General features: G+C 50.2%; 1 protein-coding gene across 1 annotated transcript; it reads right to left on the reverse strand.

Moving 5' to 3' along the window:
• Positions 1–13501: 13501 nt before the first annotated feature.
• Positions 13502–16925, reverse strand: RNF187 (ring finger protein 187). Its single transcript, XM_043910741.1, has 4 exons — positions 16327–16925; positions 14844–14936; positions 14421–14642; positions 13502–13834 (listed from the first exon to the last, which is right to left on the reverse strand). The coding sequence occupies exons 1-4, from the start codon at positions 16387–16389 to the stop codon at positions 13832–13834; spliced, it is 381 nt and encodes a 126-aa protein (XP_043766676.1). The 5' UTR covers positions 16390–16925; the 3' UTR covers positions 13502–13831.
• Positions 16926–18531: the final 1606 nt, after the last annotated feature.

Genomic DNA, 18531 nt, shown 5'->3' on the forward strand with positions numbered 1-18531 from the left:
AGGGATAGGCTACCCACTCCAGTATCTTGGGCTTCTCTGGTGGTTCAGATGGTAAAGAATCCACCTGCAATGCAGGAGACTCCAAGAGACTCCAGTTTGATTCCTGGGTCTGGAAGATCCCTTGGAGAAGGGATAGGCTACCCACTCCAGTATCTTGGGCTTCTCTGGTGGTTCAGATGGTAAAGAATCCACCTGAAATGTGGGAGACCTGGGTTTGATCCCTGGGTTGGGAAGATCCCCTGGAGCAGGGCATGACAACCCACTCCAGTATTCTTGCTTGGAGAATCCCCCTGGACAGAAGAGCATGGCGGGCTCCAGTCCATGGGGTCACAAAGAATCAGACACGACTGAGTGACTAAGCACAGCACAGCACACAGGGCTCCTAAGGTTTGACTTGGGGGCACTGTGTATACACAGTCAAAGCCAGGGGAAAGCATTTCAGATGGAAGGAATAGGGGAAACAGGTACACAGGGCCATAGCAGCTATATGCATCAGCATTGCCTTGGCCTCCTAATCTGTAAAATGGGGGTGTTAGGTACATATACCCTCATCAAAAGAAAACCAAGGGGATTGGTATCAACACCCCCATTTTGTGGGTTGAATGGTGACTCCCCAAAGTGACATCCATGAGTCTGGGAAGATGACTTTATTTGGAAGAAAAATCTTTGCAAATATGATTAGATGAGGATCTTGAAATGACATAGCCTTGGATTGAGGGTGGGCCCTGAATCCAATGACAAATGTCCTTATAAGAAAAAAGAGGAGACACATGGAGACAGTCATGTGATGACAGAAGCAGAGTTACAGGTGACTTGGCCACAAGCCTGAGAATACCAGGGCTATCATAGAGTCAGGAAGGATCAAGAGCCAGGAAGAATCCTCCCCTGCAACTTTGAGGGAGCACTCTCTTTCTCCCTGACATGCTCTCTCCCAATCTCCTTCGTGTCCTGTTGCTTCCGGAACATAGGCCAGTAAAACCAATTGCAGAACGAGTTGAGACTGAGTGTTCTGGACCTCCTGAAGGGTCTCTCCTTGCACACTTCCCATAAGCAGAATTTCTCAGACAGAGATGGCAGCTTATTAGTGGCTTCTCAAATCCATATAGTGGGTAATGATCAACATTTTTCTAAATGGAATAGAAAACAAGATGTTTCAAACACAGAACGAGATGAACTTTTCATGCATGGACTGGGCCACAGTAGCTTTCTCCATTTGGCCAGGTCTGCAGGCCTACCTGGTCCTAGGCTCAGAGAAGATGTGGTGATGCTTGCATCATGATCCCCATCCCCCACACACTGTGTCCACAATGCCCCTGGGAACCACCTGCATACACTTCAGAATCAGCTTCCCATCGAGCCGAACTCAAAACATGGGTCAAGGAGAAGAACCTCCATGCGTCTTGGAGAAGACCTCCACAAGAAATGCGTCTTGTGGCAAAATACATTGTGCCACCTTTATTTTATTGAAGTAAAATATACATAACATTTACTATTTTAACCATTTCTAAGTATACAATTCTGCAGCATTAAGTACATTCACATTGTTGTACAACTCTCACTCCATCTATCCCCAGAATGTTTTTTATCTTCTCAAGCTGAAACTCTACACCCATTTAAAAATGACTCCTCCCTCCCTGAGCCCCTGGGATCTCTCTCTGTTTACGGCTTTGACTACCTTAGGGGCCTTATTCATACATGTGGAATCATACAGTATTTGTCCTTTTGTGATTGGCTTATTTGACTCAATATATTGTTCTCCAGGTTCACCTGGTTTGTAGAATGTATCAAAATTTCCTTCCTTTTCAAGCATGAATAACATTCCACTTGTGAAAAAACCCTGGGCCCCCTCCTTATTCAAATCAAGTCTACTAAGTAACAGCCAGGTGCTGTGGGAGACCACTGCCCAGGTCAGTAAGGGAACAGGCACATCCAGGAATGAACTTCAGTGGATGCAAGGTTCAGGCGCCTCCAAGGTCCAAGCACATGAGAAGGACAAACCAAGTGCCAAGCAGGGAATGACATGGGCCTCTCAGTGCCTACCAGCCTATAGGTCATTAGGGAGGGAGACCGACAGGAGAAGGGTGTGTGCAGTGGACACTCCCGCAACAGAGGGGACCACAAGAACCTGGGCAACTATGGGGAGGAGTTTGTGGTGTGCTGTGGTGGAGAAAGTGCTGGGAGGAGTGCCCAGAAAGGCCTATGAAGGTTCTGTTGAAGCAGCAAGACACTGTGGAAGGCCTAGTGGGGAGCGGCCCTATGGAGAAAGAATCAGGAGAGAGGGGCAAGTGACTATTCTAGGGGTCCAGGGAGAAGGGATGCAGGCCCCAATTGTGTCTACAAGAGGGCAGAATCATGATATAATTCATGTAGTAGAACTTTACTGTTAGTTTAAAGTGTTTTTCCTAAAAGAGCCCACAAAATTTGCAAAGAGGAGTCTAACATTATAAGAACTATATATTGGTCTCTGACCCTCCATTTTTAACATAGAGCTCCTAAAACCCTGAGACGTTCCTGTGATGAAAAGGCTAAAGGTATTAATGAGGTGACTTTTGGAAAGCACCAAAGGATTGAGTCTGGCTGTCAGACTCAATGGCAACCATGCTTATTAGAGGGTTGGAACTTTTAGCTGCACCCCTTGACTTTCAGGGGCTCCCCTGGTGGCTCAGCTGATAAAGAATCTGCCTGCAATGCAGGAGACCTGGGTTCGATCCCTGGGTTGGGAAGATCCCCTGGAGAAGGGAAAGGCTACCCACTCCAGTATTCTGGCCTGGAGAATTCCATGGACTGTATAGTTCATGGGGTCACAAAGTGCTGGACACAACTGAGGGACTTTCACCTCACTTGATTTTCAGTCAGGGGAGAGGGGCTAGATAGAATCAATCACCAATGGTCAATGATTTAATCAATCATGCCTGTGTAATGAAGCCTTCATAAAAACCCAAAAGACAGGGTTCAGAGAGTTTCTAGGTTGGTGATGTCAATGAAAAAATAATCAACTTTATTCAAGCCAATCTAAGGATTATAACCTGGGAGCCAGTCTCTCAGAAAGTCCGTCAAAGCACAGTTTTTGAGATAAAAGTTTATATGTTAAATGATATAAAGACAGTTTACACAATCCAGATGTGCAGATACAAAGCAAGAAGTGGGTCATCATGATCCCTTATGAGGTTAAGAAGGAATGTTATCTCCTAAAAAGGTAGAGTTAATGCATTTGCATATACACACTGAATGAGAAGGAGGAGGCCCAAAGGGGCAGGAAACAAATTTTACATCTAGATTTTTCTTGTCTTTCATAAAATATGCACTTTATTTCATCAGTGAACACACATCCACATGCCATGCCAGAGGAGAGTACACTGCAAATTCTACGGGGACAGAAGTTCCTGCACTCAGGACACTTTCAAAGTTCAGAACAGCCGAGTGTTTCCTAGAGCCAGGCTTATTCGCAGACCTAAGGGATTCCCCGGGATATGACTGGTGTTTGGACAGGCATGCAAAGTCGACAAAGTGCAGACAGCTCTGGTTGAAGCAGGCAGAAAGCTGAGGCCTGAAAGCAACCCTCCCTGTTAATGAGAACACAAATGAACAGAACGATAATCATTGTCTGAGACCCTCAGGGTCATGCTGTGAAGCTCTGGGTTTTCTGTCCAGTGCTCTCCCTTTTGAGCGATTTGAGCTTCTCGGAACATCTCCAGGAAAGAAAGGGTTATTGAGTTCCAACCTTCCCATGTATCTTGGTCTTGAGAAGGGAGTGGAGTGTGACAGCTCCGTCTGGGGTGATGAAAATGTTTTGGAATTAGAGGTGGTGGTTGCACAACATTGTGAATGTGCTAAATGCCACCGAATTGTTCCCTTTTAAATGGCTAACTTTATGTTATGTGAATTAGACCTAATATACACATACAAACGGTACAGCAATTCCGTGTTCCAGAGCTCAGCTTGCAGACAATACAGGATAGCCAATTGATCATGAATTTTCATGTCCCTTGGTTTTTTGTAAAAGACTTATTTTCCATGGGCTGGTGAGTTCCCCTGTGTTCCTAGATTTCTTAGCTAATTCCCAGCACTGGCAAGCAAGCACCTACAAACTTCTCAGGCTGTCCAAATTCAGAATCAGCCAACACTTATCCCAAGTGAGGAGAAGATTTGGGAAGAGCTCAGACACTTGTGTAACCAGGGACTGGAAATCAGCTGTACAGAGGAAGGTTACCTGTATCTGCATTCTAGTAGAAACGGTCCTTCGGCACAAAAGATCATCCTGTTAGTTCATACATTTTCTGTCTTTACTTTTCTCTCCCCTTGCTTTGCCTCCCATATCCCAACAGGGCACACGGACTCCACAGGCAGTTCTAGGCCAGAACTCCAGGAGACTGGATTGGTCTCACCTCTTAGGTCATTTGTCTCAGTCTTCCTTCAGGCCACAGTCACTTTGAAGGACCAGTAGCTTTGCCTACTTAGGGTTCTTAGTTGTATAATTTAGATGGCAATGGAGAAAAGAAGGCAAGTGAGTGAAAGGGGATGGAAAGGTTTTCCTTAGATTTGAATATTTTATGCTGTTTGATGATGAGCTGTGAATAAATATGACAGGTAAGGAGGGTGAGGTAAGTGTGGTGAACAGCAGGAAACTTAGCCAAGCCTGTGTGTTCAAGTTCTTGTCAGAGTCCCTTTGTTCTCAGAGATAAGGATTCTCCTTTCTTCTGGGTATTGGGAGGATATGTTTCAAGTAGGGCCTATGGGAGAAGGGGGAGGTAGGGGGAGATCAGAGTAACCTTCCTGTTTCTGCCATTTTCTCAAACCCCTTCAGCTTAAAATATTCAATATGTCAAGGTGCTATGATCAGCTGTAGCATACCCTGAACCCCATCACAAGCTAACAAAAAGTTTTATGTTCTACATGGAATCATTGAAAAAAAAACTTCTGCAGTAAAGGTCTATGTGAAGCAGTAGGAGGGTAGAGCCCAGACAGTCTGGCACTGAGCCAATTTCTTCCCCAGGGATGACTTCTGCCCAGGTATACCAGGCCTGCTGCAAACCAGAGGGCCCTAAGCCACCTTGGGCTGTGTCCCCAGGGAAACCTGTTCTATATCCCGTGTCCATATGTGCCTCCAATCCCCTGCAGCATTCTTGTCTAGGACTAAGGCACAAAATGAGCTCCAATGGCCAAGGCCCAAAGTGCTTGCTGTGGCCAACGGTGATACACACTTTTCCTACTTAAGGGCCAGGGGCATTGCCAGCTGGTGCACCAATCTTTCAGCTGCACAGAGGCTAGGAGAGATAAGGATAGAGGAAAGAGGAAGTGATATATCACAGCTCTTCTTCTGGCCATGTGAGTGGCTTTGAGAAGAGACTGGTGTCACTGGGCCCTTTGGTGTTGCAGCAGCACCGCCTGGATACTGGAAGGGATACTATGCTGACCGATGACCATGTAGCTTTAGGAACTTGTTCAGCTCCTCGCCTCTGCGGAAGGACAACAGCAGGCAGCGCGTGCCACCCCTCCCTACTTTGACAACCAGACGTCTCTAGGAGTGCCGCTGGCCAATAGGTTTCATACTAGGAGTACGCCACTGCATGCTGCAACCGCCAATAGGATAAAAGCATTCTGCAACCTCGTAGCCCCATTGGCTCCTCCACTACAAGCCCTATGGCTTGTCCAATCAGACGAGACCTAAAAGTCGCTTCATTTGCATACGGCCTAGGGGATAAGTTGCGGAGAGCCAGCTTGTATACGCCCTTCCTACCTTTGTGTCCCCAGGGCCCAGAGGGCTTGTTTCTGCCAGCTGGAAGGAGGTGGGATGGGCGTTTTGCTCAGCTACACTCCTCAGATCCCTATTCAGTCTCCAGTTTCCTCCGGTGCTGTTGGCCCCAAGGGGACAGATGACCATGCCCGGACGGCCTGAGAGGGGCCTTCCAGGAGCCTCAGAAACTCCGAGCCCAAGACCAGCTGATCTGGCCATAGAATGTCGCGCCAGACCCCAGGAAGTGGGCGGGACGCACAGGTGGCTATAGGTCTCTGCAGAAGCATGGGCAGCCATGAGCTCAGCGTAGCCCCACGTGGAGGTGCAGGGGAAGCCCTTGTAGACCTGCTCAGTCTCCGGAGAGAGGATTGGTGTTCAGCAACCTAACCATGAGGATAAAATCTTTAAAATTAACAAGAGAGGAGTCTGAGGCGAAAGCAACTAAGAGAGATTGCTTGTGCGGAGGAAGAGACTTCTCCACACTGAATGAATTCAGTGGTTGATCCAAGATGTGGGATTGAGAAATGTTACCAGATGATAGTCTTGTGCTCTTGGCAAATAGGAGACATGAGTCCTTGTGTATATAACCAATTTGTTAGGTGTTCTTTTGACTTCTCAGACCTGCCTATTCTTTTTCACGAAACATGAGCAACTTCTCTTGGCTGCCTTTTCCAGAGACTCCTTTCCTCCTTAATTGATGCCATCGCCTGTGAAAATTTAATTCTAACTGATTATTCAATCATTTGTTGTATTTATGACAATGTTTAACGCACATTTCATTTCTAAAATAAATAGTTTTATAAGTATCTGAAAGACTTGCTTATCAAGTAGAAGTGACTCACTAGCAGAGGAATGAAGGTTTAATAACCCCAAGAGTCCAAAAGGTTATTTTTAAAAACAAAAAGACTTGGAGGCCTGGGGCGCTCCAGCTGCCAACCGTGAGCTAGCCGTCGGCCCGCGGCCGGCCAGGTCACCTCTGTGTCAGCGTGTTATGATGCCGTCTCCTACCAACCTGGCTACTGGAATTCCCAGTAGCAAAGTGAAATACTCAAGACTCTCTAGTACAGTTGATGGCTACACTGACCTTCAGGGAGAAACTTAACTACTAAAGCCAGCAGACTGTGGGAATCTTCCTTCTTTCTTGATGTAATGAGATCCAATTTATTAAAGGTGTTCTTTGTGGGAAACACTTAAGCCCTCCTAAGATCCCATATACGGCCATTGTGCTTGCTACAGTAGTTTTTGATTGGAGCCTTTTCATTAGCATAGGCTCCCTCCTGCTGGGCAGACTATATTACAAAAGGTGGGACGGGGGTTGGGGGCCAGGGTGTGGGGGGCGGTGTGCAGACCGGCCGTTCCTATTCTGATCATTGGTATCCTGGTGTTCTTGCCAGGATTTTACCACCTGCGCATCGCTTACTGTGCACCAAAAAACTACTGGGGATACTCCCACAATGACATTCCAGACTTTGATGACTAGCACCCACCCCAGCCCTGAAGAAGAGAGTCCCAGATGGAACTGAACCCAGCTTTAAGACACTGAGCAGAAACAATGACCAAGGCCTGAGGAGTTCTGTAGTTTGCAGATGTTTAACCAAACAGTGGTCAGATTTTACTGGTCCATCCTAAAAGATGTTAACTAAGCTCACAAGTAACTGTTATCAGGGCATTATCTGTTTGTCATTTCCTGGCCCTGGCAAAAGCTCCTGACAGGTTTTTCTGCATGAATATACATCATACCAGTATTAATTGTATGGGAAAGTGGGAGGTTATTCTGTAGTGGAAAGTGTTCTGCCACCACCCTTTTTATAGTTGAGCATTCTTTTAAATAGTCCTCATGGTCAATATGTTCTTGTGGCAAATGGAAGAATACAATATGTCAGATTTCTTATTACTAATTTATTTTGAAAATAAGTGTCTTATCTTCATACCCTTAACTTTGTGTTCTAGTGGAAGACCTTGGCAAAATCAAATATCAGTGTGGTGCATATATATTTCCTATTTGCTTTCTTATTAACAACTAGGAATTTCTTAAACCTCAGAGCAAATTTTCAAAATGTAAACACTTTTTTCTGTTCACCAGTCCTCAGCCAGCTCTGATCTGGCTCACTGATAGGCTGGCCAGCATATAACCTGGATCACTCTGTCCTGTGTGGATCAAGATGTTATGTATATCATGCCCTTACAGACTAGACTTCTGGCTGTTTCATGAGGAAAAAATATAGGTGAATGGTTATTATTTAGAGTTTAAAACCCTGTTGTTAGCTCCTTGTATTATGATGTTGTAGGGAAGCACACTGACTGAAACTGTACACCCTGGCCAGGCTCTCTAGTAACCATTCACAAGTTGCTTTACGACAGGAGGTCCTGGAAAGGAATACGGAACTACCAACCAGAAGAGTTCAGGAAAGGTCAAAAGGAGACACCGCGTGTCTGACCACCTCCCAGAATCCCTCTTACTAGCATCCATCTTGGCTGAGTGATGCGTGCATCACCAGGAAGGACTCTTGAGTCAGAATGATTGGCTAAGGACAACCCGGAAACTAATCCCATCACCATAAAACCTGAGACAGTGAGCCACGAGGCAGAGCAGTTCTCCTGGGTTCCCTTACCCCGCTGCTCTCCACCTGGGTGCCTTCTTCCAATTAAGTCTCTTGCTTTTCAGCACGTCTCCTTGGACAATTCTTTTCCAAGTATTAGACAAGAGCCCACTCTTGGGGCCCTGGGGGGGGGGGGGCCCTTCCTACAACAATGTCATTCTGCTGAAGATTTTAAGAATTGGCCTGGATCTCTAGAGGACTGGACTGCCTTAGCTTGATCTGCCTCTTAGCTTGCAAAAAGTGACTTGTATTCCAAAGAAATTAAAATGTCAACAACAAAAAAAAGGCTTAAGGATCTTTATCTATCTTCAAATTGATCAAGATTCTGTTAGGAAATGCAGCACCTCACGTTTGTACCACCTGACTTGGCAAAGACTGGGGTGCCTCAACTGTCAGCCACCTTGTGCCTTTATCTCCTCCCAGGCACCAGCCTTCCCCAAGAAAACACTAGGTGTGCCCTGAGGCCATCTTTGAACCCCAGGGGAGAACTGTTGACTCCACTCCTCCCACACCTGAGGGCGAATGAAGCTCAGACATCCAGGGTACAGGGCTTTGAAGCTGCCATCGCTGGGTCTCCACAGAGAGACAGGTAGACACTCCAAGGTGAGAAGGCACAGCCTCCCCAGAGTCAGCCTGAGAATACAGGTGGTGGAGGGGAGGTCGCCTGAAATCCGAGTGAGGCAGATGGCCAGACACACCCAGAGTCTGTAAGATCAAACCGGAGTGCTTGCACATTATTCTTTGTTCACTTATTGCAAGGGGCCCCAACTTTTTCCAGCATGCATACCACCTTAATGTTCCAAAACTTCTAAGGCTCCTTTCACACACCTAGACACCCAGATTTGATAGGGAGCTAGTTAAAGAACTAGCTTGCCTCTACAGAAACCCAAAAGTGACCTGAAATACTCCAGAACCCAACTTCCTTTCCTAACAGGAAGTCCTGAGTTGAGTGGTCTGAGGATGACCAAAGAATCTCCCCTTCTCATTTTCCATCCCAGTCCTGTGTGTTACCTTGGTTCTTTACCTTTTGTTTGTTGCTATTCCCCATTCCATGGGAAACTACCCTAATGGACTCCATTTACCAGCCTGAAGTGTTCTTCCAACCAGAAGTGTTCCCTGTGCACACGTAAAATGCGGGTTTATACCTCACTGTTTGCAGCATGGTGCCACAGCCACATGCCATAAGCTCCACTGTGTCTAGCAGCTCTGTATCTCTTTATCTCAGGGCTTCAGCATACTTAGAGCCTCCAACCCCCATCTGACCTTCCACCTCCCCCACTGAGGGGCACTGACACTCGTCCTGCCTACCCCAAGACAATGGTGCAGAGGATACCTAAGTGTGCATCCCCCTGTGGGCCTGGAGAAGACTAACACCACCTGGGAGTGGGCCACTGGGTCCAGGGTCACGACGCCCCAATCTGACGACAGCTGGGAGCAGTGCTGAAGAAGTCCGCAGCAGTACAGGTCACAACACGTGGTAGCTTTCCCATCTCCATCAACCCAAGTGTGTCATTATGCTTGTGGGTATGTGATTTCTCTGCTACAAAAACTGAGTTTGAGCATCTCCTCCTGGGTTGCTGAGCTCTCCGGCTCCTCTTACACACTTGCTTGTCCACGTCTCTGCTGTGTTTTAACTACAGGCACTTTTGGCTCTTCATGAATTTGCAGGAACTCCTTGCAGTTTGGGTACAAACCACGTTGGTCTGGACACTGCAAACATCTACTCCTCCTGTCTGTATTAACTCTGGCCATGGGACACTTGGTTGAACGGAGGAGGCATATTTATAAGACCAACCAGCTCACCTGAGGAAACCATTTCTAGCACCAGATGGTCCCCAGCCTGTCAGTTGGCAGCAGAAAAGCAATGGCAGCATTCTCGCCAAACCACTGAGGGTAGTCCCTGTGTTCCTTGACCCATTCCCCCATGGCAGGACAGAGTGAGGGGGGCATTCTACCAACAATGCCAAGAATGGGCATCAATCTATAGGTCTGCACAGAGCTCTGCCCCTGTGCAGGACTGGAAGTAGCCATGACGCCTGCCCCACCCTCTCCAGCAGGTCACATCCTGGGAAAAACCTACTTCTGCATCAAGATTGTCAGCAGCCTAGCTTCCCCTGAGTTCTCCTGGACATGAAAATCAGGTTGGGACCCCCCCTGTGCCCATGTCATGTGGCAGAACCAGTTCCACTGCACTGCTCCCCATGCTGGCACCCCCCACTTCCACCTTTCTGGTAACTAACACGGACCTGGGTCACCTCCAACCTCCCGATGCTGCAAGTGATTCAGTATCCATCCTGTGCATGTTCCCTCATAGAACCATGCTGGCATCTTTTTGGCACACCGACCCAAGGCTGGAATTGCCAAGTCATATGGAAGCAAACACAGTGGAGTCAACCTGGAAGTCACTTCTGGGCCCTGACAGATATACCTGTGGGCCTAGGCCACATTGGTGGTCTGACCTTTTGATGTGTAGCAGGAGTTTTGGGTCCTGTAACTCCATCTCCTGTGGGGCTGCAGGAGAGACCAGCCAGGCTGAGTGTCAGCATGTAGATGCAATGGACCCGATGAAGGCTACAGACACCAAGTCAGGTAGCCTACCCACCTCTCACAAGCCATGCTTCATCCGACTGGTCACACACAGATGCTGGAAGTGACACTGTCCTGACTCCACAAGAAGACAACGCAACTGGCACTTTCCCTGATGTCTTTCCCCTTGATGCTAACCTGTCTCCTCTTTGTGATAAACGTTCACCGTGAGCACGAGGGCCTTCAGTGAGCTCTAGGAGCTTTTCTAGCAAATTACCCAGCCTGAAGAGGCACTAGTTCCCTGTAAGTTCTTGGCTGGCCTGATTCTCTTTGGTTTAGTCATTCAGTTTAACCCTCTCAGGCTGCTCTCCCAAAGGGCAGCAGCACCTCTTGGGCAACTCCCCACTCAAGCTTGAGGTCGTCCTAACAGCTGGGGCAGTACCCCACCGGCCTTTTCACATGCAAGTCTCTCTGTATCAAGAGTGCAAGTATCCCCTCTTATTTTGTCATCATCAATCTAATGAAATAATTCAACTACGAGTGTGAAAACAACCCTCAGCATTTCCCTCTGCTCCCCTTGGACAAAGGATCCTGACCCTGAAAACAGGCCACAGGTCCTAACTATCCACGACTTTCCTATTAAAGCTCTAAGAATTAAAAGGAAAGGGATCTAGGTATTGAATGAATAAACGAAATTTCTTTGAAATGTGCTCCCTACCGTTGGCAGACAAAACTTTTCTTGTCCACCTAGCCTGGGTTTCCGTTCACTCATGCCTCTGCACTGACCTCAGATATGCAAAGCCAGACATGGTCCTGAACCAGTCAAATGAACCTGGGTTGAGGAAAAGCCACACGTTCACTGGGACCCTACTCAACCATGTCCTCGAGGGCAGGAGCATGCAAAGATCCTCCTCCACTGTGAGAGGTTTCTAGAAATACCATTTCAGCAGAGAAAGATGAGGGGACCAGTCACGGAGACATCTGGAAAAGGAACATTATTCCACAGAGAACACAGGACCCACAACAGAGAGGCCACTGTGACCAGTGAGCAGGGAGCAGGGGGTGAGGGCTGACTTCAGGGAGGAAATGGCAAGGGTTGGCTATACAGTCCAGCAAACACAGAGCTTTGGACATTCAGAGGGACTGCTACGCAAGAAGTCAAATCTCACCAGAATCAACGGCCATCTATGCTGCAGGGTTATTTGGCCAAGGTCCTACGGCTTGCCTAGAGGATGGACGTGTCTCTCCTATTCAAAAACCTGGCAGCTTTTTCCACCCTCCGCTTGTCATTCTTATGTAGACATTGTGTGAGAGAAATGGAGAGGCGATCAGTGGGCTGAGAATTCTACCCACACACCGTTACAGAAAAACCAGATCCATGCTGGTGTCAGACCTCCTCTCTCTCCCCAGCACTGGGAGCCCAGGGGCTACCACTTTTCTGGGCTGCACACCAGCCCTCTGAGTCTTGAAGCAGTCAACTTCGAGGAAAACGGGGAGGCCTCCCAGCAGATCCCTGCAGAGGAGAAAAACAGGCAGCTGGATCTCCAGTCATGGGAAACTGGGGCAGCACCCCAATTTCATGCAGCAGAAGCAGGAGGTGGAGGGCTCATCAGAGCCAAGTCCAACCCACAGAAGCCCCCAACGTGGCACAGGCAGACGCGGTGCCTCCTTGGAGACTGGCCAGGGCGTGGGGAGGACAGATGAGGAGGGACGTCAAGCAAACTGGCTACAGCAAGCCCTCTTCAGTAGTCTCTGAGTGCCGGCTGCCAGCCAGGCAGGCAACCCACCCCCAAGCTCACAGAAACACAAAGGCCCAGGTCTCAGAGGGTTCATCCAGAAATGGGCCACTGATCACAAATCTGCACTTGCGGGAACAACTCATAGCCTCAACCACCAGCCTAAAAGCCTGTCTGTGTCAATTCTCACACCCCTTTGTGCTTTGATCTTGTCACTTTGTGCTACATTTTTGTCACTTGAAGGAATCTACACAATGACACTAAATAAGGAGTTTTGCTAAATTCATCCAGCAGAACGAATATGAAGGCAAGTCAGAGGTGCAGGGAAAATGACACATCAAGGTGAGGTCTGGGGATGGCCTGACCCTGACATCGCTCCTGCTGCCCTAGGAAAAATTCCTGGGTCAGTGAGGGGCAGACAAGGCAGATGGAGGGTGATGCTAAGACAGTTTCCTGGGAAACCACTGGCATCCAAGGGATGGAAGACGGAGAAGAGAGAGGAGAACAGGTTGAGGAGATACATTAAGAGGCAGAGAAGAGATACAGCCTGAAAGACATGCCAGCAAGGGGTTGCACTGTCCCTGAACACCCCGGTTTTGTATCTGTGGACAGACCCCGAGCCATAGTAGGTGTAGGTTTGTGCAACCTACACTGTTCAAGGACCTCAAGCAGAGGTGACAAGTCTGACTGGCCCACCATCCCCACCCAGGCACACTGAACATTCCTTTCCCTTGACAGTCACCTCAAATTTCACCTTAACTGCTGTGCCCTGCATGGGTGTGGGTCTGTGGGCCTGGGCGTGCAGGACTGGTGGAGCAGCCCCATCACGGAGCAGGTCTGCACAGCCCAAGCCTCCTGAAGATGACGATCACGGCTCAAGGAGATCTCGGCAAATCTGATGAGACTTGGGGCAACAAAAAGAACTTTATGGAGTCAGGATACACTTGGGCTAACTTACCCTCAATACAGATCTCTACAGTGAAATGTTTACAGCCTGGAAACATGAACACCCAGAGGAAAAGGGAACACAAACATTCTGCGGCAGAGCACTGTCGTCAGCAACCCCAGGTGGGCATCTCGAGTTCACAGTCCACATATTCACCTAGGAGAAGACACGCAGGGCTGGGGGTGTCTTGAAGGATGGCAAGGGGTCCAGAAGGAGGCAGAGGGAGGAGCTGCCTCAGGCCAGGGATGGTTAACAGCTTCCTCCGCCTGCTGCCTGGGCAAGCAGCACTTCACTGCACAGGGAGAGAGGGGAACGAGTGAGCGAGTTTCTATCCTAGAAGCCAGATGACTGCAGAATCCAGCCCCACCAGACCCTCGTGTCTCTTCACCCACAGTCAGCACCCACTTGGCGCTGAGTAACCACTATTACCAGAGGTAAAATAGCACCTCTTGGCTCAGAGGAGGGAAGGACAGCAGCTACCGGTTCCAGGATCAGACTCAAGAGTTGCAAAGAGCCCTGAATCCCCAGCTTTAGGCAAGGCTTCAGGGCAGAGTAAGGAGGACATTCAGGATGAAGGCATGGCAACCACCACCGTCCCCAAGATCCCTGCCTCTTCTGACCTCATGGCCAGCTACTACCCGTAGAGCCCAAGGACAGGGTAGGGGCCCAGTGCTTCAATATTGGAATGCAAGCACTCCCTCTTTGCAAATGTGGGGGGAAGCCAGAATCTCCTGGATTACTCATTCCTGAAATTCAGCCCTAAATGGAAGCCAGGCAGTGCTGGTCCGAAGGTTTCTCTCTTGATAAGCTACCCTCTTGCCAATTCTCGAATCTGCATCCCCTCTGCCCTCCCCTGACCACCAGGACTGGGTGCCCACCTGGAGCAGCATACTGAGACCCAGGTTGCGGTGCCTCCTCTCCAGCTCCGACACAGCCTGCAGCAGAGACCTGAACCTCTCCGCTGGGTCCTCATCCTCGTCCTCCAGGGACCCTTCTTCTTTCTCTGCTTCCTGTAGGAATCGCCCCTCCTCCTCGGCAAAGAAGGCCCGAAGCTTCTTGTAGTCAGTCAGCGCCTTCTTCCTCCGGTCCATCACGTGTCCCTACAGGATGGGTGGGCAGCAGGAATACCCGTGTCCTCAGGCTACCCCGAGACCCCACCCATCCACCACTGACCACCTCCAGGGAGGAGAGGTCCCTGACCGTCTGACTGTACAGTGATCAGCGGTGGTGAGAAGGCCCTGCCAAACAGGGTCACATCCTTGTTTCCTTGTTCACGTGGACTCGAACCCCACCCCACTTGCCTTCCACACAGCAGCAGCGGACTCAGCCTGGCCATGCAGATCCCGAGCATCATTCAGATCTTTCTTCATGATCTCCACAGACCCCTTGTTCTCCTGGAGAAAGACGCTGGTTATGGGGTGTGTGGCCACTTCTGAAAGTCTAGGGCCCACCAAAGCCCAGTCCAGAGGGCCATCACACTACTAGAATCCCGTCAGGCAGTCCACAGGCCCAGGTTCATGATCTTAGCCCATCAAACACCTCAAAAGACACCTGCAGAAAGGGTCTTGGTGACCAACTATGCTCTCTATAGCCTGATAGAAATATTTGTGCTAAGAATCCAACAGAGTAACTACACAAGACTATTCATTGAGGACTCTCGTGTTACTGTCTCCAGCAGAGGGACAGAGGGTGGCCCCCTTTAGGGTGACCATGGGCACACACAGGGCCTGCCCAGCTCCATGCACTGACTGGGTGGGTGGGGTCCTTCACCAGGAAGAGTCCAACTCCAGTCCCCTGGCCACATGCTCTAACCCCAAGGAAGCCCCTGGATGCAACATCCCACTGCTTAAGAAGACCCCAGGACCCAATCCCTGACACATGAACCCTCAAACAGGCTACTCTCTCCCCTCAGGTTGGCAGGGACCACACTGACTCTTTCCACTCTGGGGGCCTGGCTGTCTTTATTCTCTCAGAAATAACGCTGCACTCCCCACCCCTCCAAACACACACACACACCAGCGGGTCCCTGGGATTACCAGCCCTCAGCTGTGACCAGACTCCAATGGCAGGCTCTGACCCAGAGCCAAGTGCCACGTGTAAACAGCTGAGAGCACAGTGGAGAAGGTTCCAGAACACAGTGGATGAAGGGACTCCAGAGGGCTCAGAGCAGGTGAGAAGACCGAATGGGAGAGGGTGCACAGGACCAGAGAGGGGCAGTGCCCTCAGGCCACACCCCCGCTCCAGCACTCTTGCCTGGGAAATTCCATGGACAAAGGAGCCTGGCACGCGACAGTTCGTGGGGTCGGAGTCGGACAGGACTGAGCGACTACTACACCCACAGAGAGGACTCTGCCCGTGGGGGTGGGGCTACCGTAGCATGACGTCATGCCAGGGGGCAGGGCAGTGACACCACGGGGGCTGGGCATGCGGGGCCCTCAGCAGGACTCTCTTTGCCAAGGGGGGCGGGGCAGGGCAGTTCAACACTGGGAAAGTCACGCGGGTACGGGGGCGGGCAGGGAGGTGGAGGGAGAGAGAGGAGGAGAAAGTGCCCCGTCCAGGCGTGGGAAAGGGGGCCAGGGTCCCGTCCTGGGATGGGAGAAAGGGTACTGGGCACCAGAGGAAGGAAAGGGGACAGGGCACTATCTGGGGTATGGGGAGGGCAGCTGGGACACCGGCCAGAGGATGGAGACTGGGGGCCAGGGCGCCATCCAGAGAATGCGGAGGGGGGACAGGGCGCAGTCTGGTGATGAAAAGAGGGACGGGGCACCCTCCGGGGAAGGGCACCTTGCCGCGCAGCGCCTTCCTCCAGCGGGGCTCCCACTCGGGTGGCTCGGGCCCCGCGGCCATGCGGCAAGCTGCGCACAGCGGGCCCCCGTCGGCGCGGCACAGCAGCTGCAGCGCCGCCTCAGAGGCCGGGCCGTCGCGCGTGGGCGCCGCAGCTGCTTCCTCGAGCGCCAGCAGGCGGCGGCTGAGCGGCGGGCGGCCGGGCTCCACGGCGCGCTGCCAGCAGTCGTCGGCGCACTCGGGACACGGGAAGGGCCCGTCTTCCTCCGCCCAGAATCGCACCACGCACGCCCGGCAAAAGCGATGGCCGCAGTCGGCGCGCACCGGGTCGCGGGGCGCACTCTGGCACAGGGCGCAGGCGGCCTCGCCGGGGCCCGCGGGGAGCGCCAGGGCGGCAGCGGCGGGGCCCTAGAGGGCGCAGACAGGGATGCGAACAAGGGGCGCACTGGTGGCTGGGAGAGCCCGGGACCCGGACGCACTAAAAGTGCTGCCGGAGAGTCAGGGACAGGAATGCGTTGATAGAGGTGGAGCGCAGGGACAGAAGACAAGAAATGGCGACTGGAATGGCTGGGCGCCCGGCGCAGGGTCCTGGCAGGGGTGTTCTCCACGCAAGGTCCCGGCAGCGGTGTACCACAGCCTCCCGGGTCCTGGCAGAGGCCGCGCCACTCTGCCTAGGTCCTGGCAGCGGTGTACACTCAGTCCGGCTCAGCTAGCAGAGATGCGCTTCGCTCCGACCCACGTCCTCGCACGCTGAAATCTTACAGGGATTGTCACTTCTCCCATAAATGACTCTTGTGCGAAAAGGAAGCAGTTTCATTTGAAAACTCCTTTAAAAAACGTTTTTTTGTAAGCTGCTAGGACCTGAGCTGCAAGCACCGGGGTGGGGACTGGGCTGGAAAACCGCAGCGTGGGACCTCTTGCGTGCAACCCCTCGCGTCAAATCGTTCTGTACGCACCGAGCTGCGTGGGCTTTTCCCGTGTGCGCAGGTTAGACGTGGACTCTCAGGGGAGCACCTCCTGTGAGGGCCATCCTGAAAGGAGAATCCAGGAACAACCCGCGAAGGAATGATCTTCCAGGGACACGCAGATACTCACAAAGGCAAAGTTTGGTTTCAAAGAGTAGAAGTATAGAGCTCCCAGCATAGTCACTGAGACGGGGGGAAGCGTTCCCCAAAACCGCGGGAATCACAACAGTTTATATCTTTACTAATGTTGACCCACCTATTTGTTTTTGGTTGGTTTAGGATACCAGTGTACATAATCCCTGGTCTAAAAATCGTATCAGTTTGTCAATTTTTATGACCCTTTTTTCCTGATCTCCCAGTTCCTGAATTTTCTTATGATATTGAGTCCATCTCTCACCTTTTCTCTTGACCTCTCACCTCACCTTTTCTGATGACCTCAGGCCATTATCTAAGGACCTTGTTCTAAAGTTAACGGGCCACCTGGTGTTTTTCTCCGTGATCACTTGCTAATTGTCCTGTCTAATTGCTAATTGTCCTGGTGTTTTATGGCCTTCAGGTCAAGGGAGCTTAGAGGCATTCCCTTTAAATGTCAACAAACTGGAACAGCAAACACTTATGTAAAAAATAAGTGGAGATTGGAATTCGATTTTTAAAACAAGAAATCGAGTCCTTTTTTTCCTTTTGACCCTACGCTACACTGACTGTCTCATATTTTTCTACCTCAACCCCACCTTAGCAGCTTGGAACCCAGGCCTTCGGATCCACTGTCCCTGAGCCACAGGAATGGGAAATTCAGCCTTGAGAAAACTCATTAATGCAGACTGAAGACATCTGATAAGACCCAAAGCTACCAGTATCCTGGTCCATACCAGGAAATTTGTTAGCATTTCTTTAGAAAAGACAAAAAAATGGTTTGGGGAGGAGCAGTCTAATAGGGTGAGGTTTTTTTTGATTTTTGTTTTTTGGTTGTTTTTTAAACAAGCTAGCACGTGGTTTAAAAAATGTAATTGTCAAGTTTTTAAAAAGTGAATCTTTCAGTCCATATACATGCAGTCTTCCTAGGTATTGTGTTTTGGTTTTTTGTGTGTGTATTTTTAACCTGATGTTCACTTACGAAAAACGCATAATGTTAAAGTTAAGTTTTATTCAGGGATCTTACTGATGCCTATAGCCAGGAAATGGGGCTTCCCCAGGTGGCTCTAGTGGTAAAGAACCCCCCTGCCAATGCAGGAGACTTAAG

This window comes from Cervus elaphus, chromosome 9 (assembly GCF_910594005.1).
Source record: "Cervus elaphus chromosome 9, mCerEla1.1, whole genome shotgun sequence".
Lineage (NCBI taxonomy): Eukaryota > Metazoa > Chordata > Mammalia > Artiodactyla > Cervidae > Cervus > Cervus elaphus.

What these genes read in the sequence shown, in the direction of transcription:
- RNF187 (XM_043910741.1), bottom strand. Translation starts at nt 16,389, where the DNA reads ATGGCCGCGGGGCCCGAGCCACCCGAGTGGGAGCCCCGCTGGAGGAAG. An exon ending in GGAAGGCGCTGCGCGGCAAG is followed by an intron (nt 14,937 to 16,326) that starts GTGCCCTTCCCC and finishes GTCTTTCTCCAG; the next exon opens with GAGAACAAGGGGTCTGTGGA. An exon ending in CCGCTGCTGCTGTGTGGAAG is followed by an intron (nt 14,643 to 14,843) that starts GCAAGTGGGGTG and finishes CCCATCCTGTAG; the next exon opens with GGACACGTGATGGACCGGAG.